Source organism: Panulirus ornatus, chromosome 2, assembly GCF_036320965.1.
Source record: "Panulirus ornatus isolate Po-2019 chromosome 2, ASM3632096v1, whole genome shotgun sequence".
Taxonomy (NCBI): domain Eukaryota; kingdom Metazoa; phylum Arthropoda; class Malacostraca; order Decapoda; family Palinuridae; genus Panulirus; species Panulirus ornatus.
Window position 1 is genome coordinate 21,103,622 of NC_092225.1, and position 14,415 is coordinate 21,118,036.

General features: G+C 40.9%; 1 protein-coding gene across 6 annotated transcripts in view; it reads left to right on the forward strand.

Moving 5' to 3' along the window:
* trio (trio Rho guanine nucleotide exchange factor) overlaps positions 1-14,415 on the forward strand; it is a 630,725-nt gene that overhangs the window by 163,293 nt on the left and 453,017 nt on the right. For all 6 annotated transcript variants that reach the window (XM_071671150.1, XM_071671126.1, XM_071671117.1 and 3 more), the window contains 3 exons: positions 10,743-10,932; positions 13,113-13,305; positions 13,531-13,844. In XM_071671150.1, the coding sequence (XP_071527251.1) occupies positions 10,743-10,932; positions 13,113-13,305; positions 13,531-13,844 (697 nt within the window). The remainder of the gene's footprint in view (positions 1-10,742; positions 10,933-13,112; positions 13,306-13,530; positions 13,845-14,415) is intronic.

The following is a 14,415-nucleotide window of genomic DNA, read 5'->3' on the forward strand; positions in this document are numbered from 1 at the left end:
GTTTAGTACTCCAGTTGTCTTGCATAAGCCACTTGAAATTATTAGTAACATTATTATTATTAGTAGTAGTAGTAGTTGTAGTAGTAATATTTTTTTTATCATTATCATGATTGTGTTTATCATTCTTGTTTGTAGTAGTTAAGGCTAATTGTAGTAGAATCTCGATAAGGGAGTATGATGTAAACATGGCAACTGGTATTCGGGTGCCGGTTCATTTATGGAGACCTTTTGTGTTGAATCTATGTGTTGTGTGATGACCACACTTACTGTGTCATGACCAGGTGTCTTTAACCGCACGTGGTGTTATATAACCATTGTTTATCCTGCGTTTTGCTCGGTAATCCCGTCATGGTCGGAAGGCCCTCATCGAGTGTCCAAAGTGCCGCCCATCCCTTGTATACACACATGGCTCTTTGACGTTCCTCCATTTGTTTTTATGACCTTGTGTTGTTTCGGTATCTGCCTTACATATAGTTGTTTGTACTTTTACGTTTCACACTGACTTTTAGTCGTTTCATGGCGAGTGTGTAACTGTTTTTCTTTAGCTGGTACTGTTTTAGTCACTAGCTGAAAGTGAATTAGTCGCACTGTTGGAGGAGTTCCCCTCTGTACAGTCGTTTGTCTGTGGTACCCCTGCTGGGGTTTTTGAGCTGTGACGCTCCCTTGCAGTTTTCATCCTTGGTATGGTAGGTGGAGTTACCACAGACAGATGACGGTGCGCTTGGGCCTGTGCTCAACGGTTATCAGGACCAGGTTCTTTGGTCCTCAGTTGGCCTGAAGGTTCTTATGGTTTCGTGTTGGTTGGTTTTTGTATGAGGGAATTACGTACTATTCCAGGCTTTTAAATCATGGTAACAACAATTCCACCCCATCATCAAAAGATTTAAGCAATTCAGTCGTTGCAAGCAATTGTTTAACACGCAAACCGACTCCCAACATACCCTTTGTGTTATGTCACTCCTCGGTAAGGTATAGTTTGGAGTCTTTGTACTTTTCCAAGTGAGTTTCGCTAGGGGTCAGCAAAGACCGCCCTTTCCTCGGTCAGTTCAACACCTCTGAATGAAAGTTTGTTATTTCTGAACGATGGAAGTCTTGTTGTTGTTGTTGTTGTTGGCCAATAGGAAAGGTGTTACAGCGTTGGGGGGTTGATGGAAGAATTTTCTGAGAGGTTTTCTGCTATTCTCTCTCGCTGTTTGTGGCGGTGATTTAGTTCTTGCATTGTTTTGGGAATGCTGCTTCTTTGTTCTTGCATGTCTTGGTGTCGACAAGCGAGAGAATTTCTCTCTTAGTTATTTTTCCTCCTTCTGTGAGGCTGAGGCTGTTTGGAAGAAATCTAGTGACCGTTCGGTCTTGTTCGTAAGGAAATATACCCGTAGCCTCCATGTCTTTTGAGTTATGACATCATTTTTCACGTACGTCACCGGAATTCCTTAGGTCTATGTACAGTGTCCGCGAAAAAACACACAAGGAAACTTTCAGAGGTGATACACAACTAAGGTTTATTGTGGATGCAAGCGTATGACTCTCCACAGGGTAAAATCATCGTACAGCCTTCGTATTGGAGAACAGGGTTTGAGATGCGACGACTGCACGCGCTTATGAAATAAGGGCAGCAGCCGCTTCCGAGCCCACTCTCCCACTGATGCGGGGAAAGGCAATGGTTATAGGCCGGTTACAGCACTCATTTGCTGGTAACAAACATGATTTTTAACACTGGATACAGACTTAACTACTTCTAGGGTTTGGAGAGTAGGTTATGGATGATGATGTGAATTTCATCACTGGCTCACATACTGGAAACTTGAGCCCGTGCGCGTCATTTCCAAGTTGCACACAACAGACATGCGTCAGTATGTTGGATGACGTCACCTAGGAGCACAACGGAGAAGCGAACCGCCAGGTCCGGGAAAACGTGAAAGCTTGGATGTTGACAGCTTTCAGAGGGAGAGTAGCAAGACCAGTGACGACGTGTTCTCCCCCTGACTGGAATATTGTTGTGTTGTTGCATGAAATGGGAATGACTGAAGAATTGGGAAGAGGGATTCCAAACAATCACAGTGTTGAACTTGGCAGTTTCGGAAGCCAGCAGAAAGGTGTTCCACACGACGCTTCTGTTGCTGCAGTCCACCAAGAGTTATTGGCTGTGAAATAAGAATGAAAGGAAGTGTTGCTTTTAAAATGTCCAAAAATAACTATGTTAGATTTCAAGTTTAAAGGTGGAATTTTCCTCAGGTTATGAGCCAGATTAAGTTCCTCTTATGTAAAGAGCCTCACACAAACATGTTCCAAATGGGAGTAATGCTTGCCATGCTGTTTTGTTCCTTAGAGGCGAGGAAATGGCCATCAGCTCTATCGTTTCGTAGGTTGTGATTAAGTTGTAGTTTGTCACTTCTGACAACAGACGGACGGCAGACACGACGTACAGAGCGATCCCCCCTCCACGTGTCTGTCATGCCACACAACCCACATGAAAAGGTCCTCTCTCTCTCTCTCTCTCTCTCTCTCTCTCTCTCTCTCTCTCTCTCTCTCTCTCTCTCTCTCTCTCTCTCTCTCTCTCTCTCAGCTCCTTACGTTCTTCTTTAACCCATTCTATATCTCTCCTTTAACTCTTTCCGGCTCTTTCTCCTTTAACGCATTCCGTCTCTCTTAAACCTGCATTATCATCCTCATTTGTTTATCTTGATGGCATTACTCTTGTGCGAGGTTGCCTGGCCTGTGCGTCCTCGAGCCTTTGTCATCCCTGAACCTCTGCTGTCACTGCTGTTGTATCGCATTACTCGTATTAATGTTGTTATTAGTACCCAGCGTTAGGAAGACTACGGTGAGCATTGCTTAGCTGGTCTTTCGTGGGTGTTGCATATTGTAAGTCGAGTAGATTATGAGAGGAAAGCCTTCGGGATGTGTGTGTGTGCGTCAGCAGGACTGGAGGGAAACATCTGAAGTAAGAGCCAAGATGTCAGTAGAAGGGTGTGTCAAGCAGTGTGATTTTTTTTTTTCGCCAGGTTTAGTGTAAAGTTTCCAGTCGTCATTAAATATTTAGAAGGGTTGTACTGCTTTGAGATCATGGCTTTTTCAACTCCCTGTGCGCAGCACTCACGTTTGCGGTTATTTTTACATCAGCATGGCATTGTTCTCATAATTTAGTTTTGTGTGGTAAGTTTTCTTTTAGATTATGAAAATTTAATAGGTTTTCGACATTAGACGTTGAGAACACTCGGTATTTAAGTGATATTCGTATGCTTAATGTACTTTAGTTGTAAATTCGGACGAGAGTACTCTGTGAAATGCTAAAGATAATGAGAAAACAAATGAAGGACTGCTGCAGAGGAGAAACTACGTAAGAGACAGCATGGATTCAGGGAAAGGTCAGGTGTAGCCAATTTCTTACACTACAGTATGCCTCTTTTTTTTTTTTTTTAAGAGAAAGATCAGCGTTAGGCAAAATAGGAGAATGGATGGATTGTGTGTCTAGAACGACAGAAAATACTTCACTTCGTATCACACAGGAGATTGGTAAACAAGTTGGATTTTCAAGGCAGGAATGAGAGGAAGACTCCTTCGATAGATAAAAAATTATCTTGGCGAGAAGACACATGAGAGAGGATCCTTCTCGAAGTGGTTTGGGGGTGAAGTGTGCCGGAGGGTTCGGTCCTGATCCATGTAAATGACGTGCCGGAGAGGGACTGAATTTGTTTGTGGGTTATGTTAAGGATAGGTGAGGAGGACTGCATCAGCTTACAAGGTGATCTAGACAGCTCCAAAGTTGGCCATAAACATGGTTATTGATGTATTTCCCGGATAAATGTTAAAGTTATGAGTTTGGGGCGTTATGAAGGTAACTAAGTACGAATATGAACTCGCATGGGATGATATGCAGAAGTGCGTGTGTGTGGTCGATGAAGAAGTCGTTAGACGTTAGTTCTCCGAGGTCTTCCACGTTGTTTAGCTGGTTTATGATAGTGCTTGTCCGTATCCGGTATTCTGTATTGTTTCTGATCTCTTCATATTCTCTGCACTGGAGGAGTTGAAGCTTATCCTCATTGAAAAGTATGTTGTTCTCAGTGGCCCAGTTAAAGACTTCGTTTATGTCACTCTACAGCCTCTTTGCATCCTCGGTTGATGTGATTTTTATTCATATTGTATTGTCATTTGCAAAGGATGATATGAAACTGGCTTGTGCTTGTGTCAGTATCATTTATAAGAATGAGGAATAGGAGGGGGGGCAAGTACACTCCCTTGGCAAACGAGCTTTTTACAATAGATGCTCTGGTGATGTTCTGCTACCACATGTGGTGTGTTATTTAGAAACTTATAAATCCATCCCCCAAGTTTTTTCGGTTATTCATACTTTCGCATTTTATGTGCTATGACCCCATGGTCACATTTGTTAAATGCTTTTGCAAAGTCTGAGTAAACCTTGTCAGTATTTTGTTTGGTCATCTCGTTGATAGAAGTACGAAGAACTAACAGAGAAGGTCCAGAGGAGAGGCTCATTGTAATGAAGTACAGGAACGGATGGGTAGTATGAAGATCTTAATCTTATGAGCATAACACACTGAATCTAGCCTTCCGATAGGTCACTAATGATACCTTAATGAAGACATATTTCACCTACTCCCTCATTAGGAATTAAAGAACATAAAAAGTATGAATACTGGACTTGAACAAGCAAATCTCTTGGAATAAGTGTTAAAGACTCATGAGTTTAAAAAAAGTGATGATCCAACCCTTAACTAATACAATAGATAAACAATTACCTCTTAAAGAAAATGTCTGACTAGATTTTACGTACCTTTAAGACGAGAGGCGAAACTGATGATAACGCTGTTCAGAGTGCTTTTAGTCTCCCAACTGGAATACTTTTGTGTGCTGACATCACCCTTTCAGGACCAGCGACATTGCAGTTACAGTATGCTATTAAATCTTCCTAACCCTGCGTGGACCAAGTCAAAAGTCAGAACTACTGGGAACGACTGAAAGCGCTAAGGTTGTGCTCTGGGGCGCAGACGGAGAGATATATCATGATTTATGCATGGAAAATCCTGGAAGGCATGGCTCCCAATCTGCATTCGAAAATAGTTCTCTATTGGCACGACAAGCATTGGAAACTAAAATACCACCACTGAAATCAAAAGCTGCCATAAGAAAAAAAAATTTCATAGGCCACTTTTTTTTTTGTTTTTTCATTGATTTCGGACTGCCATAAGACACTCTGTGGGGTACTCAGTGCAAAGAAAAAAGGTGGGTCATGACCATTACCTAGAAAGTGAACTAGACCAGCCTGGTTGTGATCGATAAGTAGGCTTGCTGGTGGCGGCCTCTACCAGGCAGAGTTAGCGAAGGAACAACAACACGACAGCTCGGCGGGAGACCGATAATGCACCTACATGTCCAGTTTAGTGCCTCGTGTCAAAATGACTCTGGTGATGATGGTATTTTTGAAGTATGTTCATCATTGGATATGATCACCACATATATATTATTCTCTGCATAAGGGATATCCTTAAAAGCTCATAATTTAGGCTTGTAATTGAACCCTGTATAGACTACGCTCCACCTACCCCTAAATATGTACCCTCTAACCGTGCTGTCGTTGAAATGACTTTGTGTGGAATTAGACTGTAAAATCAAAATAAGCATACCTCAACGATCCTCGACATCACCATCATTAATAGTCGTACTTTTTTGTCTAGGAGTGGACTAGACCACAGATTCTAGGGTCGTTAGGGCATGAAGACATGAGAGAGAGAGCATCGTTGAGAAGTCTTTAACTGCTGATCCGTATCTTCTCACGTCGTCGGCACAACTCTGCGCAAAAAAGGTTCAGGGGAATTACGAATTTGTGTTTGTGATCAAGGTAAAGTTCAGGTTGAAACTTGTGTTCAGCGAGTGTGTCTCCCATATCTAATGATTGTCGGGGAAATTTTGCACTGTTGGGTTTTTCATCAATGGACCGTTTGTGAAGCGAGGGAGCTCACTGTGATTTGTTAACAGCGTAAATATGTTTATATGGTCTTGAATATGGAGAGACTCACTGGGTTTGGAAATTATTGTTAGCCCTCATCTTTTTTTTAATGTATCCCTTATCTAACGTGGAGAAAAAGTCTATATATAGTTTTTACTGTGAAATCCCTGTATCAAAGCTTGTACTTTTTTTGTCAATAAATTGCAAATTAACCAAGAAAAAACTGCGTGGTTTTACTCTCACATTACATATTTCAAAAGATTATTCTTAAGAGATTAAGGACCCCATCCACAGTACGATTAGGCACTAACATTACAATATTTCCGGTTGTAACCTTCGTTGACGTGTTTGGTGGTTACAACTGTGATTCATTAACGCGCTCCTGCGGATGTATTTATGGCCGCATTGAAAAGGGAAATGTGTCTGACGTAAAACTGAAGGTTGATATTATACGTATATAACAAAGGTAATTGGACCATGCCTACGATTAAGAAGGCACCGGACAGTGTTAAATCGCCTGGCACTCGCTGCACATAGAATCTATGACAGTCCTGACCGGTGGACGTGGCCAGCTTCCTGAGTGCTGCAGGAGCCTCATAAAGAGAGAAGGGATTCCTAGGGCATGAAGGAAGTAGCTCGACTCTATCCTCACCAGACTCACAAAGGCACAGTGAAGTACAGAACAGATGACACAAAACACACTTAAGTTTTACCTCATGTTAATGCTAACACTTTATTTGGTTAGATCACAGTACATCCTGATTAAGTGTGAGGGCCTGGTTCCTCCAACATGGCCCCCTTCACGGTGTCCCTCCGCACTGACGGTTCTACTTTAGTGACCCACTAACTTGTTCCAGGCCACCTTGATGAGATTCCTGTACCTGCATGGTAATAGAGGCCAAGGCTGTCAGTCATGGGTAAATAGAGCTTGTCAATTCTGCTAGATAGAGATTATCACCTGATAGGTCTTACAGAAGCAGCAGTGTGTACGGCCAGGCCAAATCCCGGAGTATAGGACTTCCTCAGTTTCTCATCTCTGCACCATATGATAATTGGTAACTTACAATCACGGCACTCTTGTCTTTGTGTGTGTGTGTCGGTACAGGTGAAGTTGCCAGCTGTCTCCAGAGTTATCACGGCCGGTGGACTCGCTGCTTGTATCACGTTACTGTATATGTACTTGGGGTCAGTCTTGACTAGCACTTGACGCGATGCCGAATTTCAATAAATGTGCCGATGTATTGTACTTGATTCATTTAACGGCCGGAGACTGCCTGACTGTTCAGAAGGGTTAAGAGAACAGTTTGATGCAAGACGGTCTGTTGGGGAAGAAGAGCTCCCAAACCGACGGAAGGTGTAACTACGTACACGATATTGATTGTAGTTATTTCTGCTTTTGTCGTACTTTACCTCGTTGTATGAATTTTTATCATCTAAATTAGAAGTGCTATAGTGTTTGTTTAGCTTTGCACAAAGAAACCTATTGCATGTGTACTCAATTTCATGCCACTACACTTATTTGGAACTTGATATACTTTTGAAATGGCATCAATTGACGTCTGGGATTGAGACATCAATCAGACTCGTGGAAAAGCACATGCATTGGAGTTCATTACAAGTTCTCTGCATCTTGGAACTGGGTGAACCATGAAAAATGTCTATAATTACCAACAGATTTTCCAAGGCCTCGTAGATCGGTGAATATATATTTGAGGGCGTGCCCATCAGTGTTGGCTCAACTATTCCTATCCAACAACACAGTAGTCTGGTAGCAGCAGGCCTGTCTTGCTTATACATCCCTCCCTGGCTGCCTCCTTTAGCCATCACTGGATTTTAAGAGAAGGTAATTGTACATTCTTTAGCCTCCTGAGTGCTTGCATGTGACGTTGATATGTGTGTGTGTGTGTGTGTGTGTGTGTGTGTGTGTGTGTGTGTGTGTGTGTGTGTTTCGTCGTTATTGGCGTGCTTTAGTGCATATGCGTGTGTGTGTGTGTGTGTGTGTGTGTAAACGATTTGTACTGAACGGTGAGGGAGTTTCTCGCACAAGGAGCCCCGTAAAGGCTCTTATATGTAGTCATAAAACTTTGTAAGCATTTGTGCATGTTGTCCACATTTATTTCGTCATTCTATCAATTTCATTCGTCCACTACTCTGTTGCAAATACTTTGTTCCTTTTTTCACAATTCCGTTGCTTTATTTCTTATAATGTCCTCTGGTTCTATTTCTTTCGGAGAATTGTTCACTGCGTCATCATTCTGGTTAAAAAGAAGTAACTTGAAGACGATGATCGTGCCATTTGTCTGTCTTTTCCATTGTGGGTAAATTTAGGACTTAAAGACTTTGTAAGTCAGCTTTCATGTTCGTGTTCCCTCTTTGTTCTCCTCTGAAATTCTCTATTAGCTCTTTGTGCTATAATGAAGGCGGTGACCAAGCATGAGAAGCATATTCCAGTTTTGTCCGTATGTTGGACGTGAACGGCTTGCTGAATGTTTCCTTACCGATATCCTTAAGGTTTTAACATATTTTAACGTTTGCTATTTGACAGTTGTTCTTCATTCTCCTCTTGAGGTGGGAATCTGGTGACGGGTTTAAGGGCGATGTGTCCAAGTACCTGTCACAAAGATTCTTGCAGCTTATCTCGAGCTAGGTGATATTCATATCAAGGCTTCTCACCATGACCCATCGTCATTACATTTGCATGGGTTAGATTTCTCCAACCACGTTCCACACCAGCATCAGAGTCTGGCTAGGTTGCCGTGTAAGACTTGACGCGACCCTCGTGACTTTTCACTTCCCTCATGACCTTCGCATCTTCAGCAAGCGAATTCAGGTAGGAGTCCGTCCCTTCTGAAAGTCATTTACATAAATCAAGAAGAAAATGGTTCTAGAATATACCTCGATTTGAGAAGGCCTCTACGACATTCGCTCCTTTGTTCCCTACAAAAACATTTCTCCGTCTTAGGAGTCTCTCCCTCCTTCCTTCTTGGTACACCAGCTTCGTAATCATCCTCACTTGCTGGACATTATCAGATACTTTGTACTAACAGTCCACCAGCAGTCTCTTTTGTCCAATAAAGAGCTACTTCCTTCCTAGAAATCTGAGAGATTCATTACGGATATGACTTCCTGAAGCTGGAAGTCACCCGTTGTTTTCTGATCAACTTTTGCAGGACCTCGCAGGCCACGCTCGCCAGGGAGACCATGCTGCACTTCATCCTTTGCTCCCGGTAAATTTTCTTATACTTAAGGATGATTTCCCATTTCTCACTCCTTTAGCAGTTTGCCTTAGTGACATCCTGAACAGCTGATTTCGAGGTTTGTTTTGTATCTGCGGCCACCTCTGCGTACATACGGTGAAATTTCTTCAGAACCTTACGCCTTGTATTGGTCAATACGCTTTAAGTGAAAGATCTTTAGCAAATGTCTTTTCTTGATGTTTCAGTGCTTTCTAAAATATCCTCCGTATTCTTTCTCACAGTTGTTTGGGTTATAGTGTCTTGCAGTGTAAAAGCGCTTTTGAACTCGTTAGTTTGTTCTTCACATATACTCATACATCATCATCTGCAACGGTTCTGTTTGAGTTCCTTAGCCTGATTTGCTGTATTTTAACTGACAGTTTACTCCTGATGAACGTATGGTAAAGTTTCGACTTTCTTCCGTGTACGCTTATATGAGAGTACTTATTTGCGCTGTAAAATGGGGGAAGGGAAAGGGTGGATTTTTTTTTCTGCACCCTTGGTCTCCCATCTCGTTTTTTTTTTTTTTTAGCACCTCTACTTTGTTGATATACGTTTTCACACATCTAACGCTGTTCCTTTTCACTATGCAGTTTCCACTTTAGAGGATGAAGTATAAACGTTAACACTGCAGAGATGGAATGCTGTATGATACACGAGTCTGACTCAGCAAAGTTAATTTCCTTCCCCTGTTACTCTTGTCACTTTCTGTGTCATTCTCAAGTGGCGTATCACTAGGATTTTTATATATTCAAAGGTCAAGAGGGAAACGCTCGCATGGGATACAAAAGGCAAGTTGATGAACGAAGGAGGGATGATGGTGGCGTGTGGGTTGTGTGGGCGTGATACCGGCTACAAGGATAAGTGGCTTTTATGCTCATGTTTGGTCATTGTTATGATTTACGTATCTGTTCGTTTAATAGTTCGTAGATTTTGGACAACATGGATTGATTAGTGTTTTGCATATATGGATGTATCATTACAATGCGCTTACTCGCCTTGAGACAGCACGGGCCCGCATGGGTTTGAACCTTGGGCGTGGCAATCGGCTTTCACTCATCCCAGGTGTTCATTCTCTCTCGTGCTGGTCGATCATTGGGTGCCTTGCTAAGGTGTGTGTGTGTGTGTGTGTGTGTGTATACATACGTACGTAGGAGTAAAGATATGGTACGTATATGCATGGTTTAGAGACGGGACAGCAGGAGTTTAAAACAGTTTTAGTGTAACGCACAAATAGTAATCACGTGATGTCTGCCAAAAGGCAGATTTGTACACATTGATCCTCCTGAGGATATAGATTTTTGTAGGAACACATTATTGTAAGTCTGTGACTTAGGCCGCAATTCATAAACTATTTGTTCAGAAAGAATGAGAATTTACCTTGGGAATTTTGTTTAGAAAAGACTCAGATCTCTTGAAGTTGTGAAAGGAAAGAGGAAAGTTTGACTCAGAGGGTGGTAAATCAAGGTACAGATTTTGTCTTCTACAGTAGGATATTAATTTTTTGGTGCAGACATCTAAAACAAGCAATTTGATTACAGTTCCAAAGCGGATGGATGGTCTGCGGGCAGTAGACGTGATGACCATCTTGCATGAGAAGGTGGCCTTCTTGTCTGGTGGACGGGACCAGCGACCTGGGCCCATCCTCACTTTTCCTGCTAGCACTCGTAGGGATCGCCTAAAACACGATGACTACCGTCCTCTGCTGCAGTACCTCATGCAAATACCGAGGTGAGTCTCGTCCTGTAACCCTTTAAAGTGGTTTCCTGGGAGCCCCATAAGTGTCCTTCCTCTTCACACAGACGAGGATCATCCATTAAGTTTCAGGTGAGTACTGTTTTACCTCTTCTGGTTTGATATTTTTTGTTAGAAAAAAAATACACTGCAGGTTGTAGTACTTTAAAAGATAATAAGGAAGGATGGGTGAATTCTTAGATATTTGGAATCATTTAAGTTTGTTGCAATGTGATTTTGAGGGAATAAATACTTTTCATCACTTTTTGAGGTCTTCTACTTCATAACTCTGGCTAGAGTCCAAACTGTGCTCTTGGAGGCTGTGGATGACATGTCCACATAACCACCACAGTTTGGATAATGTGGTACACTGTTGTTACTTATCCAGAACCTTCTTAAACTTCTTTGCTGTACACCCCATAATGTTTCTGACGGCTGAAGGCACTGTGTAAAACGTTCTTCGACTTTGCATGTTTATTGTGCTTATGTCACCTTTCATTAAATTTAAGTGGTAATATTCTTGAGTCTTCCAATCATGTCATGCCATTAGGGTGTTTTTTAAGTTGAGAACCACATTATCTTGGATTTTCCAAGTGCGCCTCAGGCTATCTTGAGGGAATGATGATCTTTCTTTACTCTCCCATGCAGCCACTTCATGTTGGGAGTTTCGCTTCTGGATGCTGTATTTCTTCCACCAGTTCTTCAAGATGGCTCTTACCTTTTTAATGAAAAGAGAGCCCGAATTCTTACTTGGAAGCAAGAATGTTGGTACACATGAGATTTCTATGCGTATTAGGCATTCAAAATGTGCAATCAGGCAGCTGCTTCCTGCAGCATCTCCAGTGCCTCACCTCATTCACGAAATCAAAACCCTGTGGAACCAAAACATGGACCTAGAATACTTCAGGAACCTTGCCAGTTCCATGTTGTCTATAACTTTAGTTATGTTATGATTGATCATGTAGGAGGCAAATTGCTTCCATTTATCTCCAGGTTCATGAATTTTTCTCTTTGATGTATCAGACAGTATCATCAGCATGGTGACTATTCTCAAAACCTTTTAAAACTTCTAACTTTATACTTCCAAGCTGAGGCTTTTCCTGATCTTACAAGCCTAAAACTCACTTGGGCACTTTCGAATCATGGCTGAAGAGAGTTTGAAGAGGTGAAACTGAATCTTTACTTTGGTTTGTATTTGCAGTATTCATTTGATTTCCTATGAACACTAGATAAGTGAATCATTGGATAGTTAAGCACCAGATATCAGGAAATGGTGTATACTTAGAATGTCTACGACTATCCTTGTTTTTAAACTAAATTGAACTTTCAAATGACACGACTGCAAACTACTAAAGTACTGTATACTGTTGTTTAAGTATTTATAGATATGATTAAGAGGGTTAAACAGAAGCATGTGTTGTGATGGTTTTAAGGTTAGGCATTTTTAAGGTACTCATGGCCGTGAAACTTAACCATGGAATTGCCATGTAGGAGGAAAGGAACTGTGTTTCATACCTCATTATAGATTAGGCTAGTTGTTAAATTGGTAATGGTAGAACAAAAGACTGGGTTTTATTTAGAGAAATAGATTCCCCAAAAGTGTTACCATTGCTGACGGATTTATGTGATCAAGAGATTTAGACTGGTGGAGTGTTTTATGATAATCATAAAAGATGAGGCAATTTAGAGGTAATTCATGGCCATGAAACTTGATCATGGAATTGCCTTTGTTGTATGAGAGGAATTGTATTAAAGTCCTTATCATGAATTTTGCTATAGTTATAGGAGAGTAGAATGTAGGGGATTTTATTTTTATTTGTTTCTTTAGCAGTGGTCAAACAATACACTGGGTTTTAGAGTCAGTGTGGTAGGTATACTTCTGTTTTGTTTATTAATGTTTTAAGCTCAATTGACTTTTTATAAACTACTTCCAAATTCTTGGTTAACAGAGTTCGAGAAATATAAGTAGTTAGGCATTACATTTGGGATCCTCATTGGAGCATATAATGTCATACTTTTCAAGAGGATCATCATTGTAGAGAATGGTTATTGTGCAGTGAAATTTAAGTTTTCCAAAATAATGCAGTTATTTAGATGTTAAAGCAACTTTTTATGTTATGAATACTATTCATAGATTATTATCTCATTCTAATGCTTGACAAAACTTCTCTTCACAGTGATGAAGTGCGAGAGGCAGGTTTCACAGTTATAATAGATATGCGAGGTTCCACATGGAACACTGTAAAGCCCATTTTAAAGGAACTGGCTGAGAGTTTTACACCACACATTTATGCTGTTTATATAGTCAAACCGGACAATTTTTGGCAGAAGCATCGAACCAGTTTAGGCAGTCATAAGTATAAGTTTGAGGTAAGTGCATTGAAAATGGACTTTGTGTTTTACTGGAGAGAAATGCATAATTCATAATGTTTTAACTAGCACAATTGAAAGTTAGCTCATTGCCATGCTTTGAGAATATCAGTTCTTATATTTGCTTAGTCATCTTTTCATCTTGTGTACATAGCAGTCATATATATTGCTACTGTTTAAAGACAGGTTATTTTTTGATGTAAGCTAATTGATGTATGTTTTCAGACAACTTTGACAAGTGTAGAGACTCTGGCCAAGACCATAGATCCAAGCCAGCTGACAAGTGACTTCGATGGAACTTTAGCTTATGATCATAATACGTGGATTGAGCTGCGGTTAGCAGTGGAGGACTTTACTTGGCAGGCTAATGAACTTCTGGATCAGCTGGAGGATGTTAGAGATGAACTTCAGCAGAGTGATTTTGCTGATGATGTTAATGGTGCTAAACGAGCAATTGAACGCCACAAAGAAATGCATCAAAAAGTTACTGGTAGCCTGGTGCATGACCTGGATATGATGGGTCAAAGGCTTTTACAAAGGTTGGTGTGACACTGTGTTGCATAATTCACCATAGCTTTGGATTGAACGACATCATTACATCGTTTATATTCTATAAACAAGTGAGATACCTAATTAGTAGCAAAATACATAAAACTAAGGTCATTAGCTTAATAGATTTTTGACAGACAGGGTGTGAGAAAAAAAAACTCATATTTTGGCTTTTTTTAATGAAATATTGCATGTACACTACATTATACATGACAGCAAGGGGGTGGATGTATGCAACTGAGTCAGTTGTTTCTTTGTTCTTATCACTACCACCTGACATTACCTCGTATAAACAGAAGTAGTTAAGTGAATCACAAGATTGAAAGCAACCAACTCTTCTTGTGCCAGTTTAATCCCATTTCTTGTAATACTTCTAACCCATTCTAATGAAATCCCCTCCCATAAAGAACACACAACATACTCATGAGACAATAGAAAAAATTCAGCCACACCCACACCCCCAAAACAGAAAAGTCATGAAAATCATATCCAAGATCCACTCCAGAACAACTGCCCATCCACCCTTATTTCCCAGTGATATAAACAATGGAATTGAAACCT